This window comes from Acanthochromis polyacanthus, chromosome 16 (genome assembly GCF_021347895.1).
Source record: "Acanthochromis polyacanthus isolate Apoly-LR-REF ecotype Palm Island chromosome 16, KAUST_Apoly_ChrSc, whole genome shotgun sequence".
Lineage (NCBI taxonomy): Eukaryota > Metazoa > Chordata > Actinopteri > Pomacentridae > Acanthochromis > Acanthochromis polyacanthus.
This window is the reverse complement of record NC_067128.1, coordinates 35,042,764-35,061,695: the sequence shown is the minus strand read 5'-3', so window position 1 is coordinate 35,061,695 and position 18,932 is coordinate 35,042,764. Positions and strand designations below refer to the sequence as shown.

Genomic DNA, 18,932 nt, shown 5'->3' with positions numbered 1-18,932 from the left:
GTTTTTGTCATTTTGCGTTTTGCGTATTTGTTGTTTTGTGTTTCCTTTTCGTCACGCTTCTGGCACGGTCTATTTTTTGTCGTTTGTTTCTTGCTTTTGTCACTTTTTGTCTTGTTTTTGTTCTTTTTCCATTGTTTTTGTCACTGTAACTTTTTGTTGAGTTTTTTTGTCTCTTGTTTTCCTTTGTGTCGTCTCCTTTTTTTTTTTCCTTTTTTGCCTCATTTTTGTAATTTTTTTAGCTTGTTTTTGGTTTTTTGCCCTTTTTTTGTCTGACTTCTGTCATTTTTGGTTTTAGTCATTTTGTGTCTCGTTTTTGTTGTTGTGTTTCCTTTATATCTCATTTGTGTTGTCTTATTTTTTCGTTGTGTGTTTTGCTTTATTTGTTGTTTTGTTTCTCGCTTTTGTCATTTTTGTCTCCTGTGTGTCATTTGTGTAATTTTTTGTCTCATTTTTGTCATTTCTCCACTTTTTTGTGACTTTGTACCTTTTTTGTCAAATTTTTGTCTGTTTTTTTGTTTGTCTCCTGTCATTTGTCTCATTATTTTTGTCTTATTGTGTCTCGCTTTTGTCATTTTGTGCCTCATTTCTGTCATGTTTTGTCTTGTTTTTGTTGTTTTTTGTTGTTCTTTTATTTTGATTCAGTTCCAGGTAGCTGTGACTAAATGTTGTGTTCCTTTGTAGATGAACTGTGATCTGGAAGTTGTAATGTGGAAATGATAAACTGAGGCTGAATGAAATTGAATTTATTCTTCTTCAGAAATTTGAGGTTGTTGATAATGTTTCATAAAAAGATAATTCCTTAAATGTGAACTTAAAGGAAATATTAGGAGTTGTGGTTATTTAGAGGTTATTCTGCTGTGATATTACTGGTCATTGGCGATCAAACTGGGCTGAATGTGGAACCTGAACTAAAACGTGTCACTGTCACGACTAAATTTATTGATAAAGCAACATTTCAGTCTTTTCCTTCCCTCTTTATCCCGCTGTGCATCTGTTCCTCCAACCCTTCCCTGCTTTTCTTTGACTTGTGACCCCTTTAAGTGAAGCAGCTTGAGCTGTTTCTGAAGCCTGGAGAGTTCAAAGTCTGCAGCATTTCAGAAGAAAAGCAGCTATACTTTCCCTTTTTGTTCTTCTTTTTACCATCTTAGGATCTCTCAGATGTATCTCGGTATCCACAGGGGGTCCTGAACCTCCGGCTGGGAATAACTGCACTTTGAAGTCGAAACGATTAGCTATCTTTTCTTTTTTTTCACCCTTTTTTTATTGTTCTTTGTTCCTCGGCCCCATTAAGTAATTTGTAAAGCGGGGAACAATCACTGATGTGTAAATCGTTGCTTTCATTATCTGCTTTTACCACATGTCAGATCACAGCCGCTTCACACTTTTATCTCTGCACATCAGTTTATGTAATATGTTCCGATTATTTCACGTCTGTGGCTTACCATGGTTTTAGGAGAGTAAATCTTTATATTTTAATTGCACTGTGCATGAAAAGGCAGCTTTAAACTCTTTCTATAACGTTTTGTCTTGCTAAAACAAAGTGCTAGAAAATTCTGACCGACATCTTTTATTTTGAAAGAAGGGTGCTTTTAGTTTTATTTTAAAACTCGATTTAAAGAGCGAGAAACACCAAAAAGGCAGATTTAGTTGCAATAAGAAATTAATTGCATTGAAATATGATAGATGCAGAAAAGATGATGTGACCAAAACATGATGCAAAGTTAGTTTTGACAGTTTAAATCAGCAGTTATTCAAGTTATGTGCCTAAAATCCCTGTATTATTTTCAAAAATCAATATCACACTGTTGTTTTCCCCCTCAACATCATGCAGATCTAGATTCTGACAAACAAAAGTCGTCTTCAGACCGTTTGGTATTTTTGCAAGTTACAGTGTGTGGGAGTTTGTTTGAAACTTTCTGAACAAAAAGTGAGTTCTTTAACACTCTTTAATCTTTGTTTTGTTGCTAAGAATCCAATAATTTTGCCTCCACTCCTAGGCCTCAAAAAAGTACATTGAATCAAACCATCTAAGGTTTTTTACTGTTTTTAATGCATCGTTTCTGGCAGCAAAAGTAAATTTTCCAATTTTGTGTCTCTGCAGTGGTTTTAGTACCACAGTTATAGAAGCTTTGTTTGTTGGTGGAACAGAGAAAAAGTTCACAATGTGTGGTTTTAAAGGTTTATTCCGCACAAAATACAGCATTCTGTCCATGTACTTCAACCAAATAGCACTTTTAACAAATGACTAGTGGTTTTAAAGGTTTATTCCACCGAAAAAACCTCAAGAACCTGCAGTTTTAAAGGTCTATTACACTGAAAATACAACTTATTGTCCACATACTTCCACATTCAAAGGTTTAGTCCAACCAAATAGTGCTTTCTAATCCATGGCTTGTGTTTTTAAAGGTTTAGTTCACCCAAAAATCTGTCCGTCCATCCATCCATTCATCTAAACATACATCCGTCCATCCATCCATCCATCCAAACATACATACATCCGTCCATCCATCCATCCATCCATCTAAACTTACATCCATCCGTGTGCCCATCCATCCAACCGTCCGTCCATCCATACGTCCATCCGTCCATCCATCCATCCATCCATCTAAACATACATCCGTCCATCCATTCATCTGTCATCCATCCATTTGTCCATCCATCCATCCATCCGTCCATCCATCCATCCATCCATCCATCCATCTAAACATACATCCGTCCATCCATTCATCTGTCATCCATCCATTTGTCCATCCATCCATTAACCCATCCATCCATCCAAACATACATCCGTCCATCCATCCATCCATCCATCCATCCATCATCCATCCATCTAAACATACATTCATCCATCCGTCCGTTCATCCATCCATCCATCCATCCATCATCCATCCATCTAAACATACATTCATCCGTCCGTCCATCCATCCGTTCATCCATCCATTCATCCATCCGTCTGTCCATCCATCCATCTGTCTGTCCATCCATCCATCCGTCCATCCATCTGTCCGTCCGTCCGTCTGTCCATCCTTCCATCCATCCATTCATCCATCATTCATCCGTTCATCCATCCGTCCATCCATCTGTCCGTCCATCCATCCATCCATCCATCCATCCATCCATCCATCCATCCGGCTCTGTTTTCCCTGTTTCTTTCAGGTTGCAGTATAATGTGGAGAATTGATGTTTGGATTCAGTCTCTGCTCTCAGTCTGACCTTTCTGTTGCTGCGTTCAGTTAACAAACTGCAAAATCAATTTAACATAATTCTGCCCACACACACACACACACACACACACACACACACACACACACACACTCTCTCTCTCTCCGATGATTCAAGAAAGCTCGGCATCGATCCGGTTGAACAACAGTTGGTGTGTGTGTGTGTGTGTGTGTGTTGCCATTTCACAAGTGTTTGTGATACAAAAGCTGACCATTGATCAAAGCCTCGGCCGGTCAGGAAAACCAATCGATCTGCAGCAGGTAAAGCAGAGAAAAGCCTCATAAACACGAACGGCTTCTGCAGCCTCGTCAGTCACCCTGAGCAGATATTTCATGCATGCCAGCGTCCACCTGTTGTTGCCGAGCTGGTCTTCACACCAACCGCTGCTCCTCCTCCACCAGCAGGACAGAATTAGAACAATGTGGGTGAAGCTGCTGACCAGCGTTCAGGGCGAATGAAAGGCGACAGCAGCTCGGTCCAAGCCGTGAGTCATCAGAGCGCCGACTTTCTGACAAATACGCTGCTCATGAAGCCAACTGCTGGGCGTCATTTCTAATTCTAGAGGCTTTACTGGAGTGCAGTTATGAGCTGCTTCTATGAGGAGTCAAGAGACCGACTTACCATGAAACCAATTAATGCAAGAATGTTCCCTTCAGCCAATCAGCACCTGAAATATGTCTCTTTTAGTTACAAAATAAGGTGTAAAAAAAAAAAAAAAATGTTGAAAATCTGGCATCAAAAGTACCAGAGGCTGCATTAAACTGCATCTTTAGATTATACCTCAGCCACTTGTTTTATTTTAAAGGCGACGTTAGCTTTTGTAGCCCACAAACACTGTAAAGAAACCAACAACAAACCAAACTATGGACAGTTTTGTAGATTTGTATATGTTTTCTTCAATTTCGTCAGATGCGAGAACATCAACCAACCAATCATCATGGACAAGTCAGACCTGCAAACTGATGCTAAAATACTGCAAAAAAAAATGCAGTCTGTTGGTATTGAAGATACTGAAGGAGTTTGTGCACAGAACATGGAAAAAGCAATGATACTGTTGCTTCTTCTCCAAAATAAGCCATAATACAACAATATCGTGTTTATACCAACTTCTACTACCTTTAGCCAAAAAGCATCTGCAGCTTTTTGCTTCTCTGATGGATTTTTCTTTGTTTGGTTGGAGAAAATGTCTCAGAATCAACATTTTTTTAACTTAACCTGACCCCAAGTCACCTATAGATTTTTTATTTTAGAGCATTTAGCAGCTTTTTACCTTCTGAAAGTAACACTGAAATCTTCCAACCAATGACAATTTGCTCAAATGAGAGCATATCAACCGAACAATCAACCTGGAGACTGCAGCCTTAGAAACTGATGCTAAAATTCTAAAAATGTAATATTACTTATTTTCTGGTGGTACAGTAGACGCTGTAGGTCTTGGAGATGCTGAAGGAGCTTGTGCATGTTAGTGTTTGTGCACAGGGCATGGAAAATCAATGATACTGTTGCTTCTTCTCCAAAATAAGCCATACTACAATAATATCTTGTTCATACCAACTTCTACTACCTTTAGCCAAAAAGCATCTGTAGCTTTTTGCTTCTGATAGATTTTTCTTTGTTTGATTGGAGAAAAATGTCTCAGAATCAAATTTTTTAACTTAACCTGACACCATGTCACCTATAGATTTTTATTTTTAGAGCATTTAGCAGCTTTTTGCCTTCTGAACGTAACACAGAAGTCTTCCAACCAATGAGAATTTGCTCAATTGGGAGCGTTTCAACGAAGCAATCAACCTGGAGACTGCAGCCTTAGAAACTGTGGGTTTGTCCTGGTTTTTTTTCCCATCTTTGCCAGGTTAAAGTGGGAAACAAGCTCTTACTTTCTGCTTCCAGTAGTCACTGCATTGGCTGTTTCATAGTGTTGTGTAGTCCGGCTCTCCGTCCAGGCTGCATAATGGGATATAATGGGGCCAATTTACTCAAGTGATTGAGTTTAACTCCCCGGCAGAAACGGTAGCAGCGACGTGGGCTGAATCCTGGCCTGAGGTATCTATATAATCTAATATAATGAGGGCACAGCGGCGGGAACATTGTCACCGCGCCGCATTCACTTTGCATTAATTGGCAGCGAAGATGAGACTTCTCTCAATGAGGAGCGTCGTAATGAATCACGGACGCAGACGTCCTTAGGAGTTTATTTAAAGTGAAGGATGTATTTCTTCCAAATGAGCCCTTCATTCACATCTGCAGCCTTGTTATCACTTCATATCAGAACATACACAGCGGCAGAGCTGCACATAATGAACACAAACAACCAAACAAAGGCACGTAATCACGTTATCTGATGAAAACTTTCTTTAGAGAAGTCATTTGTCTTATTTCAGAGATGGAAGATGAGCTCCTCTGTGGGCTCCTGTTGTACTTTCTGCACATATTACTCCGCATGAAGACCAGATTTGAGCTTAAAATCGTTTTAATGCAGAAATCTGATGAAGTCTCCTTTGTATTCGTCCACAGCTGCTCACTTCCTGTAGATTTTTACAGGTATTGGCACTTTGGCTGCTGAGGTCTGCAGTATCAGTGTCCTGGAAAAAGCACCGTTTCAGCAACAAATGAGATCCATAATATTTATTGGACCACCATGAACAGAAATGTGCTGTTGACTGAGTTAAAAGAGCAAACTGGTCGGAGGTTATTCCACTAAAAATACGACTTTCTGCCCGTGTACTTCTAGTTCTAAAGCCTTAGTCTATTCAACTAGTACTGTCTTGAGAATGACTTCTTTTTTTAGAGGTGATTTCATGGCTGCAAAACTGTTCACATCAAAAAAATTCCCCTGTACAAACGGTTGAATAACGTCGCCTGCAGCTCAATGTTCATGTGATTTTTACATGCAGTGTGTAGGGAGGAGCTCTGAGTGACAGGATTGTCATATTGGGGACTAAAAATTTGCATCTTGAGTCCAGTTTTTGACAATAAAACCATTTAATATCCAAAAGACAGCTTAATAATGTGCATAAAGATAAAAATGTTTATATTCTAACCGCTTTCAGACTCTTTTCCGTTAATCTGACGGCAGCTGAATGTGTCGGCTTCATGTATAAAGCAGCATTTTGCTCATTTTTTAATTTTTTGGCAGCCTCTAAGTCTGAATTGATGCCGGTACATTAACAAACAGAGACAAGATGCTTTACAAAATCACATAAAACATCCTTTTTATATTGAATTTATGCTAAAAATGTGCATTTGTTCATAAAAATGTAGCTTTACAGGCATGAAAACAAAGTCTGTAACAGGCCAGATAGATAAGAATCATCAGTATTCAGTGTAAACTAACAGGAGCTGATGTTCAGTTTGTTGCTTCCTGTTGTTTAGCATTGTTTCCTCTGAGTTTATTGACAGCAGCAGCACCATAAGAGACAAAGCCACGCATATTTAACTTCATTATTTACTGATAATTATAATGAATCAGAATCTAAAAGCAGACTGCGGTGATGTGGTTTTAAAGGGTTTTTCCACTTAAAATACGACTTTCTGCTCATGTACCTCTATTTTTAAAGGTTTATTCCACTTAAAAATAGTATTCTGGATGTGACAAACCTTTAAAAGTAGAGGTTTCTGGACAGAAAAGTAGCATTCTAGGTGGAGCAAGCCTTTTTAACCACGAGTCGTTTGTTCTTTAGTCTACATATAAATTCAGATTTTTTTTCTACCTGTTTTACGAGACTTTTTCTGTAATTTAACAAAACAAAAAATCTGTAAAATGTCAGGAAAATTTTTTATTTGCCATTTTGAAATCTTTAACATGAATTGTTTTTCTTCTTCTATAAAATATGGATCTTTTTCAGATTTAAATACAATAAAATTGTCCTTTCAACCTCTAATATTGTAAAAAAAACAAAAAAAAAACATAAAAGATGTTTTATGTGCTTGTTATTAACAGTTTTGGTCAGATTTTTCTGCAGTCTACATGTAAATTAATACTTTTTTCTGCATTTTATTACATATGTAATGCAATTTAAAAAAACAGGTAAAATGCGTAAAATAACAGGACAAGTCATTATTTGCCATTTTAAAATCTTTAATGTACATTTTCTTATTCTGTAAAATATTGACATCTTTCTTTTTAAAAAAACATAAATACAGTAAAACTAATTTCAAGATCAAATATTGTTAAAAAACATTAAAAAATGTTTTATGTGGACATTATTTACAGTTTTGGTCTTTTTTTTCAAAGTTAACGTGTAAATTATTCATCATTTTCTCAGATTTTACAAGATTTTATCTGTAATGTAACAAAACAGAGCAAACTTCTGAAATATTAACAAATTATTAATAGAAATTACAGTCAAAAGGTTTCTGAACACTAAGTATTTTACAATAGAGAGCTGTAAGTAAACAAAATGAAAAATAATTATGTTGTCAGCTGATATTTGCTGATATTCTAAACATTTTGTGACTCGTTAGACGGCTTAATTATTCAAATATTCTCTTCATGTTGATAAAAAAACCTGAATTCTTGCAGAATTTCTTTAGAAATATAAATCATCTGTATATTTACATTATTTTTCAGGTTTAACCCTCCGTCTTTTCTGTCTTCCTGTCCTCAGCTCTCTCCACCAATGAGCAGCCAGAGCAACGGCGGGGAGGCGGTCCCTGCCTCTCGGTCCAATCAGAGGACGTTCCTGGATGACGTCGTCCTCACCTTCAGCTCTCCGATGGCGTGGCTGCTGGTCATCGCTCTGATCATCACCTGGTCAGGAGTCGCCATCGTCCTGTTCGACCTGCTCGACTATAAAACTCTGGCAGGTAGTTCACGTTTTTATCACCTTTTAGTAGATTTAATGCTCATTTTTACCATTAAAATGTGATTATAATGTGGTTATTTTAATTCCTAATGACACTTTCCTTCCACTCACCCATTTTCAGTCACACGTTCATGCTCCATTGTTCCAGACATTTTTGAAGCAGACTTCAAAAGTGGACATAATCTCATGAAATTCATATTTTCAACAGCGTCCGGACGTCAACGTGCAGGAAACGCAAAAATATCAACACTTCAATGATATCTGCTGTGTTTCTTGTTGACCTGACAGACGGATGCTTTGGAAATGACAGTTTTCAGTTCACCGTATTTCTGGGTGTACGTCCTTAAAGGAGACATGTACACGTGCAGAACGGATTAAAGGACATTTCTGGTGTTAACTTGCTCACAGATCAGTCAGAGGGGTTGGTTTCAAACGGAGGACCTTAAAGACAGAAATAACCCCAAAAAACTGCCACAGAAATGGTATATATTAATATTATTTTCCATTATTTTTAACCAAGATCAGTTGTGAACCAAATATTAAACCATTTTTCAGGATTTTAATCCTTTAAATTCCAGTTTGCTTAGATAATGCCGCAAAATTGTAGTTTTCCATAAAACAAGCAGTAATTCCTCTTTTTTCTGTTAAAAAATCTATTATATTTTAATATTATTTTCCTTTTTTGACAGAAATTTGTTCTGAACCAAATATTACTTAAATATAATTTAAAAAGTAGTTATTATAATTATTATCACAATATTGGATATATCAGCGATCAGTTTGAAAAACACACAAAACCATAATTTGTTTCCTTGCAATAACAAAGGGATGAAAAATATATATTTAGTTGGGATTATATCAATTATTAGCAACTGAATTGATCCCATGAATTATTTTATTTTTGTGTATTTTTGTCAGATATAAAAATAGCACACCTGGAACCTCACACAAAGTTCCATTAAAACAAATTATATATGAATATTTTCCTCTTTCACCAAATTAGATTTCAAATATTTATTTCAATTAAATTTCTAATTAAATTCCAATCTGTTCGATCACATCGTTGTTGTTCTGTTTTGGATTTTTTAGGGGGAAAGAAGTAATTTTAATGATTAATAATACTGTTTGTTGCGTTATAATTTTTTCTGTCTTCTAATTATTAAATTTTTTTTCTGCTTTTATTTAGGTATATTTTTATCCAGCATCAGGCCTGATCATAACCAACAAATATTCATCTATTTTCAGCATTTACTGCATTGTCTTTATGCAGCGTTGAATTAAAATAAACACAAATGAATGTTCTATATTTTCAATGAACAGTGAATTATTTTACATATAATACGTATACGTTTTTTTCGTGATCACAGTCTGGATCACAGTCGCTGATTGTTATTTTGAATTCAGTGTTCCTGCAGGTTTTTAATCGGCTGCTTTGCATCATCAGCTGCTGCCTCACAAACTCCTTTTAATCTCGTTATCTCCGACTCAACACTTAATTGTCTCCAGTGATCACACTTTGTTTTCCGTCATCCCGCTTTAATTACTTCAGATGACACAGAATGAATTTCCCGGCGACGCTGTTGATTAGTTGAAATAAAACGAAACACTGGAGATCCTCCTTCAGACATCCTGTGTTCTGCTGAAGACCGTTCAGACGTTCTGTGATCAGGATTATAGAACCGTTTATTCATGTCTGCAGATAAAGAGAAGACGGCAGAGAAGCATCCGGCTGGATTTAAATCACAAAAATAAAGAAAAACAGATCTCAGAGCAACATTACTGCGGTGTAGAAAGATAACAAAAGAGGAACGTTCTCAAACTGATACTCAAACATGCTTTCTAGATCTTCTCTCGTCTTATTATTATTCATAAAACATTCCTGTGCTGCAATACGTTAACGAAGGTGGAACATTCTGTCTGCAAAGTTCTCGAGGAACCACGATACCTCTATGGAAACGTTCTCACAATGTTCCATGATAACAAAGGAGAAACGTTCTCAAACCAACATTCAAAAGATGTTTTCCAGACGTTCTAGGCCTGAGATGAGAGAATGTTTCTGTACAGAACCTTTTATAACGTTCCTGTAATGTGATCAATTAAAGGTGGAACGTTTTGTCTTTTTATTGAGGGAACACATTATAGAACGTTCTCCTATAAAATGTTTCCACAACAAAGGAAGGATGTTCTCAGTACAACATTAAAAAAATGGTTTCAAAATGTTATCTAGACCCTAAAATGACAGAACGTTCTTTATAAGATGTTCCTGTTCTATGATTTATTAATAAAAGTGGAACATTCTGGCTGCATTGTTTTGATGATGTTGTTGAGGGAACACGTCATAAAATCTATAAAGCGTTCTCACAGTGTTCCACGACGACGACAGAAGAACGTTCTCCATTCAGAACATTAGAACATAACAGTCCAACAATGTTCTCAGCAAACATTTCTAGAACATCTTTAGCTACCTCGGAGAAGAGCATTCTGGGAACTAAAACTTAAAGCTCAAAGCATTTGTAGAACTTGAAGAAGATTTTTAGATTTAAAAAAGGAACATTTTATTTAAATGATCAAAAAACACAGTGTGTGAGCTACAAAAACAACGAAGGAACGTTCCCAAATCCGTATTCAAACATTGCTGTGCCGTGATATGTTAAAGAAATTGGAACATTCTGTCTGCAGTGTTCTCAAGGAACCCATTATAGAACTCACAATGTTCCATGATAACAAAGGAGAAACGTTCTCAAACCAACATTCAAGCAGATGACAGAATGTTTAATGCAGAAAAAAAGAAAATGATGTGATAAAGGTGGAACATTTTTGTCTTTTCATCGAGGGAACACTTTATAGAACGTTCTGCTGTTTTAAAAACGTTCTCACAATGTTCCGTGATAACAAAGGAGAAACATTCTCAAACCAGCATTCAACAAGATCATAGAATGTTTTTATGCAGAACATTTTAGAACGATCCTGAAATGTGATTTATTAAAGGTGGAACGTTTTGTTTGTTTGTTGAGGGAACATATTATAGAACGTTCTCCTATAAGATCATTCCATAGTGATCAGTCTAGTTTATTCATCAAATCATGTTTCCAATCACATTTATACCCATAAATAAGGTTTATTTGGACTTTTTTCCTATTTTCCCTGCATTTAGAACCAAAGTGCTCCTTTCGAGAACCTCTAGAACCCACAAACTTCCATCATCAGCTCACATTTGATGAAGTTCAGTGAATAAACCTCAAAGGTCAAACCTCTCCTGCTCACAAAAGGAAATCAATCCCTCTGTGGGCTCCAGTGTGCAGCTAATCCACTGCAGTAATGACCTTTCTGTCCGTTCTGCTCACATCAACACGTTCTCCACCACGTTCTCCACCATCACCATGTAGGAGGATTATAGTCCCGCCCTCTCATCTCTAACTCCTCTATTCTCCATCCTCACGCCGCCCATCACCTGCCATCCCATCCAAAGACTACACTTCATACTGTGACGACCCCGTTTGTTTATCTCCCGGTAAAAACACAACACCAGTGGAACCGCAGTTTGGATGCATGGCTTGGTTGTGGAACGTTGCATGTGACAGTCTAAGCTCTTTAAAGGGTAAATCAGCTCTAAATCAGAACAAAAACTGCTGCTTTACTTCCGCCTGTGGGTGAAGCCGCTTGTTTTCTGCCCTAGAACCTCACTTTGTTGAGCTTCTTAGATGTTCTTCAGTCAGAAAATTGGAGATTTTTTAAAATAATCGACAGGATAGATGGATGCAGTGTTGATTTTCCTTTCAAAGCATCAGCCTGCGGGCAGAGAACGCTCCCGCAGCATTGGATAACATTACATGCATGTTCTAATGATGCTTTAAAGAAAACGTTTTAATTACACGTTCAAAGACAAATGGCTGATGTTCTGTTATAACGAAGGAGGAACGTTCTCAAAGCAACATTCAGAAAATGTTCTCAAGGTTGTGTAAAACGTTCCTGTGCTGTAATGTATAAACAAAAGTGGAACGTTTTGCCTCCAGAACACAACATAGAACATTCTTCTGTAAAACATTCTCACAGTGATCCATAATAACAGCAAAAGAACGTTCAGAAAAATGTGTTCCTGATGTTTTCAAGGAGTGTTCTTAAGTGTTCCTCAGATAATTTTTGTAAAACGTTCCTGTACTGCAGTATATTAACAAAATTGGAGCATTCTGTCTGCAATGTTCTGAAGATGTTCTTAAGGAACACATTATAGAGCATTCTATTAAACATTCTTATATTGTTCCATGAAAACAAAGATGCTTTCCAGATGTTGTCGAGACCTCAGTTCACAGAACGTTTTTTCACAGGACATTGTTCCTTTTTATTGAGGGAATATTTTACAGAACATTCTTCTTTAGTATGTTTCCACAACAACAAATGAGGGATGTTTTCCATATAACGTTCAATAAATGTTTTTAAGGCGTTATTTAGAACAGAACGTTCTCGGTAAGATGTTCTTGATATAATAACAAAGGTGGAACATGTTGGCTGCAATGTTCTGAGAAAGTTTTGAAGATATTCTTGAAGAACATGTTAGGTGCTGCTATAAAGCATTCTCAACGTGTTCCATGATAACGAAGAAAGAACGTTCTCAAACCAACATTCAAACAATGCTTTCCAGATGTTATCGAGGCCTCAGATGATAGATTGTTTCTTATCCAGAACATTTTAGAACGTTCCTGTAACATGACATGCAAACATGGAACATTTTCCCTTTTCATTGAGGGAGCGCATTAGAGAACGTTCTACCATAAGACGTTTCCACGGTGAAAACAAAGGATGTATGTTCTCAGTACAAGCTTCAATACGTTTTTCCAGATGTTGAGACCTTGTGATAAGATCTTTATGAGACGTGTAATGTGATATGTTAACAAAGGTGGGACATTCCATCTACGATATCCTGGGGGATGTTCTTGAGGGAACCCATTGTAGAGCGTTCTCCTATAAAACATTCTCACAATGTTAAATAAAGGAAGAATGTTTTCAAACCAACATTCAATGTTTTTGAGACCTCATATGGCAGAACGTTCCTAACAAAGGTGGAACATTCGGCTGAAATGTTCTGAGAATGTTGTTGAGGGAACATTACGGAATGTATGAGATGTTCCACAGTGTTTTATGATAAGAAAGGAGGAGGGTTCTTAGTGCAACTTTTAGCTTAATTAATTTAATTCTAATTTCAGTTGTCATCTTTAGTTATTCTACCTTTAAAGAAGAACATTCTGTGAACTAAAAGTAAACTTTCTTCATTAGTAGAACTCTGCAGAACACTTGTGAGCAAATAAAACTCGAGCTGTAGAGCCTTGATCTTCGATTTTCTTGATTTATTTCAGTGTTTTCAGAGTTTTTCAGCCTTCACAGCTACAGTTAGGTGACAAATTAAAAGGGAAAAAAACATCTTTCTGGCCACAAAACAGAAGTTCAGAGAAGAAAACCAAAACCCTGAAGTCCTTGAATGAGATTTTACTCTTTTTCTAAACCACATTTCATGCAGGGGAGACAAGAAAGCATCTTTCATCCAGGTCTAGTAAACACAGTTCCAGAGTTTAGGGAGCCGCTGTCCTCCAACATCGTGCTTATCTTCCATTTCCTGGAGCAAATATTTGCCGGCCGCCTGAGACAAAAATCCGGACAGCATTTTTAATCACAAGGTTTTTCTCCCGGCACGACGTTTCAATAAAAACCAGAGCGCGTACGTGGAACAGCAGGGATTTTTTAGACATAAAAGATGAAAATTCAATTCCTGCAGCAGCGACAGAGCAGAGATAGAAGGTTGTGTTTTTTTTATAGCTCATGTTATGGGAGCATAAAGCGTAAAGTCTGAAATATCACTCATTCAATTTCAACATGGAAACTCGGTTTGGGGTTAGACGAGGACACGGACAGTCTGCAGGAAACACAATGAAGCAGTGGATAAAATGCAGCAGGACGGAAAACGGGCAGAGATGAAACCTCGTTTTTCTTTCTTCCTCTGGTGGAAATACAATCATCTTTAGTGCAAGTGGTTATTCTTTAACCTTGAGATGACCCCCATAAGTGGGTCAAAAATGATGGTAAAAATTAAATTTGCACTACTAGTTCTTATGTCATTGATTTATAGCCTTTAATCTTGCAAGGGTTAGGGTTAGCATCTCCACATGATGATACTGCCACCACCGTGCTTCACTGTGGGGATGTTTATTAGGATATACAGTGTTTGTTGTCCATTAAAAATATCTAGTTTACACAATATCTGAGGAACTATTCAACATAAAAACCTAAATATTCACAATTTTTTCTCATAATGTTATTGATTTATAATCTGCCATATTGCAAAGCTGAGAGGCATCTCCACATGATGATACCGCCACCACCGTGCTTCACAGAGGTGTCTAGTCCACACAATATCTCAGGAACTCTTAAAGATAAAAGCTTAAAATTTTCAGTTTTTTTCTCATCACGTCAATGATTTATTATGTCATATTGCAAAGCCAAGATATATCTCCACATGATGATACCGCCACCACCGTGCTTCACAGTGGTGTCAAGTCTACACAATATCTCAGTAACTGTTAAAGATAAAAGCCTGAAATTTTCATTTTTTTCTCATCATGTCAATGATTTATAATCTGCCATATTGCAAAGCTGAAACATATCTCCACATGATGATACCGCCACCACCGTGCTTCACTGTGGCATCTAGTCTACACAATATCTCAGGAACTGTTAAAGATAAAAGCCTGAAATTTTCATAGTTTTTTCTCATCACATCAATGATTTATCTGTCATATTGCAAAGCCAAGATATATGTCCACATGATGATACTGCCACCACCGTGCTTCACTGTGGGGATGTTTATTAAGATATAGTGTTTGGTGTCCATTAAAAATAACGTCTAGTCTACACACTATCTCAGGAACTGTTAAAGATAAAAACCTAAATTTTCACTGCTTTTTCTCATCATGACATTGATTTATAATCTGTAATACTGCAAAGCCAAGAAACCTCTCCACATGATGATACTGCCACCACCGTGCTTCACTGCTTCAGTCGCTGTCTCAGCGGCAGAGATAGAAGGTTGTTTTTTTATGACTCATGTTGTGGGAACATAAAGCATAAGGTCTGCAATATCAGTCATTCAATTTCAGCGTGGAAACTGGGTTTATTGGTAGATGAGGACACAGAGTCTGCAGGAAACACAATGAAGCAGATACAGGAACGGAGATGTAGAAAAATGCAGTAATTCAGAGGAGATTAAAGCCGAGTGGACAAAACGCAGCAGGATGAAAACATCTTTCTTTCTCTGATGGAAATAAAATCATCTTTAATACAAGCGGTTACTCTTTGACATAAAGGAAATGCAGGGATAGAAAGAAATGGAAAACATCAGAATTCCGAGTCTATTCTTTGATTTGGATGTTAAAACTGCCACAATATCAGCCTCATTATCAGAAAACATAGAAATCTGAGCATCATTTTGCTTCTTCTGAGAGTTTTTCTAGAGTTCTTTCTTTACATCTCTGCAGCACAATTTGTGTTTTTCATCTTTTTCTTTGTGTTTATCGTTTTTGATGTGCTGAACTACAAAACAAAAGGGAGAGTACATGAAAGCAAGACGACGAGGGAAAAGAGTGGAAGAAGGAATAAAAGCTCAGCGTCTGCGGTGCCAGTCAAAGGAAATGTCGACGCATTAATCGGCTGTTTATGAGCTCCAGTGGTCGATGCGACTCCTCCACACCAGGCGAGGAGGGAAATTAGAGAGATCCTCATAGAGAAGCACAACAATGCGTTCAGCGCTTTAGCGATAAATGTGCTAATCTGAGTGTTCCTCAGAGAAATGGATGCAAAACACCTGCAGCAGTTTGTCTGAAGAGCAGCTTCACGAGGGTTTTTACCTTCACAGAAGTCACGCTTAAAATTAAATCTGTGATTCTTCTGAAAATCGGTGCAACATAAAGCTAGAAATAATGCTAATAAGCTTAGATTCAAATGAGAAAAAAATGGGTTTTAAAGTCACCTCCATCTCAAATCAAGCTCCTTCTGCTCAGCAATCTTTGATTTACTTGAAACCTTTCTGTCATAAACTCTTCTTGTTTGTTTTTGCATCTGTGAAATTTCAGCTTCATATATCAAATACTTTCTGAGATAATTGGTATTAAAAATTGCCGGTCACCTTGAAATTTGAGGGTGTTTCAACACCTCAGAAAGTACTGATTAAAAAATAAATAAATTTGCACAAATATTTCTCACCATGTCATTGATTTATATTTGTTAGGGTTAGCGTCCCCACATGATGATACCGCCACCACCGTGCTTCACTGTGGGGATGTTTATTAAGATATACAGTGTTTGGTGTCCATTGAAAAAACGTCAAGTAGTCTACACAATATCCGAGGAACTCCCGAAGATAAAAACCTGGAATTTTCACAGTTTTTCCTCATCGTGTCATTGATTTATAATATGTAATATTGTCATCATCTCCACATGATGATACTGCCACCACCGTGCTTCACTGTGAGAATGTTTTCAAAAAATGTTCCAGATGTTATCGAGGCCTCAGATGATTTTAAGAGAACGTTCCTGTTATGTGATATATTAACAAAGGTGGAACACTCTGCCGTCAGTGTTCTAAGGATGTTCTGAAGGAACATATTCCAGAACATTTTTCTATTAAACATTCTTACAATGTTCCATGAAAACAAAGGAAGAATGTTCTCAAACCAGAATTCAAAATATATTTTCCAGATGTTATCGAGGCCTCAAATGATGCAATGTTCTATGATGTTCTTGTAATGTGATTTATTAAAGGCAGAACATTGTCATTTTATCAAAGGAACACATTATAGAACGTTCTTCTATAGCAATAACAAATGAAAGATGTTCAATCATTCAGAAAAACATTTTCAAGATGTTGTTGAGACCTCAGATGATGGAGCGTTCTTTATAAGACGTTCCTGCATTGTGATACATTAACAAAAGTAGAACGTTCTGGCTGCAATGTTCTGAGGATGTTCTTGAAGGAACACATTATGAAATCAATAAAACGTCCACATAATGGCAATACAAGAATGTTTTCCGGAACATCGTGGCAGAACGGTGTAATGATGTTGTCAACAAACATTTCAAGCAGACCATTCTGGAAACTGAAAGAAAACTTCCCACCGACAGAACTTTCTCAGAACGTTTTTGGGAACATCATTGCCAGATCAGAAATTGGTTCCACCATGTTGGTTGGTTTATTTATGGGTTGAACTGACTCCTGAAATGGAATAAAACTGGTGAGTGACGCTGCTTCATGTTTACAGACGACGCCAGAGGTGGAAAGGCAGGTAAAAGTCTTTAGATTCTGCTTGGATTGTTGTTGTTGTGTTCTGCATCGTGGAGAAATAACACAATCAGTATGAAAAGTGTGCGTTTTTCTTTTTATCTACGTAAAACTGTGACTCTAACACTGATTGAGACCTGCAGTGAGCTGAGCTGAAGGCTGCCAGTGATCTTTGTCTGTGTTTTTATTTTCCTCTCTGCATCTTGTCGTCGCGTAAACAACGTTTGCGTCTTTGTTTCAGGTCTTCCTCCTCCACCTGCCATCGCCAAGAGAGGAATGAAGCCCAGAGGCAAGCAGAAACTTCCTCTCTGTCACGTTTACTACAACATTTAAATCATGTTTTTTACAGAGACCTACAGTGACATAACAAAGCTCTAACAGCTGCATGGAGTGAAGAAAATAACACCCACACGTCATTTACAGGCATACAGTACACATCTGTATAAATACTGTGGTGGTCGCTGGGTAAAAATATCTTTAAACCTCATTTAACTACATGAGCTTATTCTAGAAAAATCTTCTAAAGTTATCAAAAATGATGAAGAGAGGACAAGCTTTGTTCTACCCATTCTTTTAGAAAGCTGTTTGATGATGACGACAAAAACAAGACACAAAACAACAGAAATGGCACAGAAAATGATAAAAACGAGACACAAAACGACAAAAACAAGATGCAAAACAACAAAAACAAGACACAAAGCGAAAAAAACGAGATGGAAATTGATACGAACAAGACATAAAAGACAAAAGGGGGGTGGGACAAGAGAAAAACGGCAGTTTAGGGGGAACTCCAGATTTTTTTAAAAATATTTTCAAACATTCTTTTCCTGTTGCCAGCAGGTGGCGCTATGACTGTGAATGAATAATAGCATATGGATGTGATCAGGGCAGGACTGTGATCAATGACGTGAAGTTTCAGGCGGATTGGAGCATGTTAAGGATAGTTAGACAGCACTTCCTGTTTCATGGCCAAGCATCAAAGTTCAGGGGGCCGCCTTGGCCACTTCTTTTGATTATTGCTTATTATTTTAATAACTTTCATCATTAAGGCCTGCTTTATGTAGCTGCTAAATTTGAGATCTCCCAGAGTTACACCCTATGAAGAGTTAAAAGCTGAAAACGATCAAAAATGCCCAAAAATCTTAGCCTAGCCGCGCTAGACCCATGTTCTGAAGGCACAAGGGTCTAGGGCCACTCGACAGGGAGGGAGGCGGGCTAAAAGGTTGTCTTTCAAATCACTCTGCAGCAATTGGGTAGGTATACAACCAATCAACGCAACAAATAGGCTGACGTAGTTCCTAGAGCACCGGATTGTGGCTAAGTCCCATTAGCTTCCCAACCAGCGGAGCCAACTGGTGTATTAAGGATTTGCCATATCCCGTTGGCATAAGTCCAAATACGTCTTTCCTCTCAATGAAACACTTCAGTGCCGTCCTTTGTTTATCTTTCAAGTTGAATTTTAGCTTCAAATCTTTAAGGGCTGTGGCCAAAGCCGAGTCGAAAGATAACTGTTTATTGTGCGCCGGTTGTTTCTGTCAGAATCGTCACGCCTCTGTCGTCACTTAGTTACGCCCGCCTTCTGA

At 37.5% G+C, this 18,932-nt stretch overlaps 1 protein-coding gene across 2 annotated transcripts in view; it reads left to right on the top strand.

Annotated features, from left to right (window-relative positions):
• Nucleotides 1-18,932, top strand: part of trdn (triadin) — a 39,311-nt gene that overhangs the window by 17,120 nt on the left and 3,259 nt on the right. The window contains exons 3-5 of one of the 2 annotated variants that reach the window (XM_022211045.2): nt 7,830-8,028; nt 11,497-11,538; nt 17,591-17,638. In XM_022211045.2, coding sequence (XP_022066737.2) covers nt 7,830-8,028; nt 11,497-11,538; nt 17,591-17,638 — 289 coding nt within the window. The remainder of the gene's footprint in view (nt 1-7,829; nt 8,029-11,496; nt 11,539-17,590; nt 17,639-18,932) is intronic. The other variant, XM_051937010.1, reaches the window with a different exon arrangement.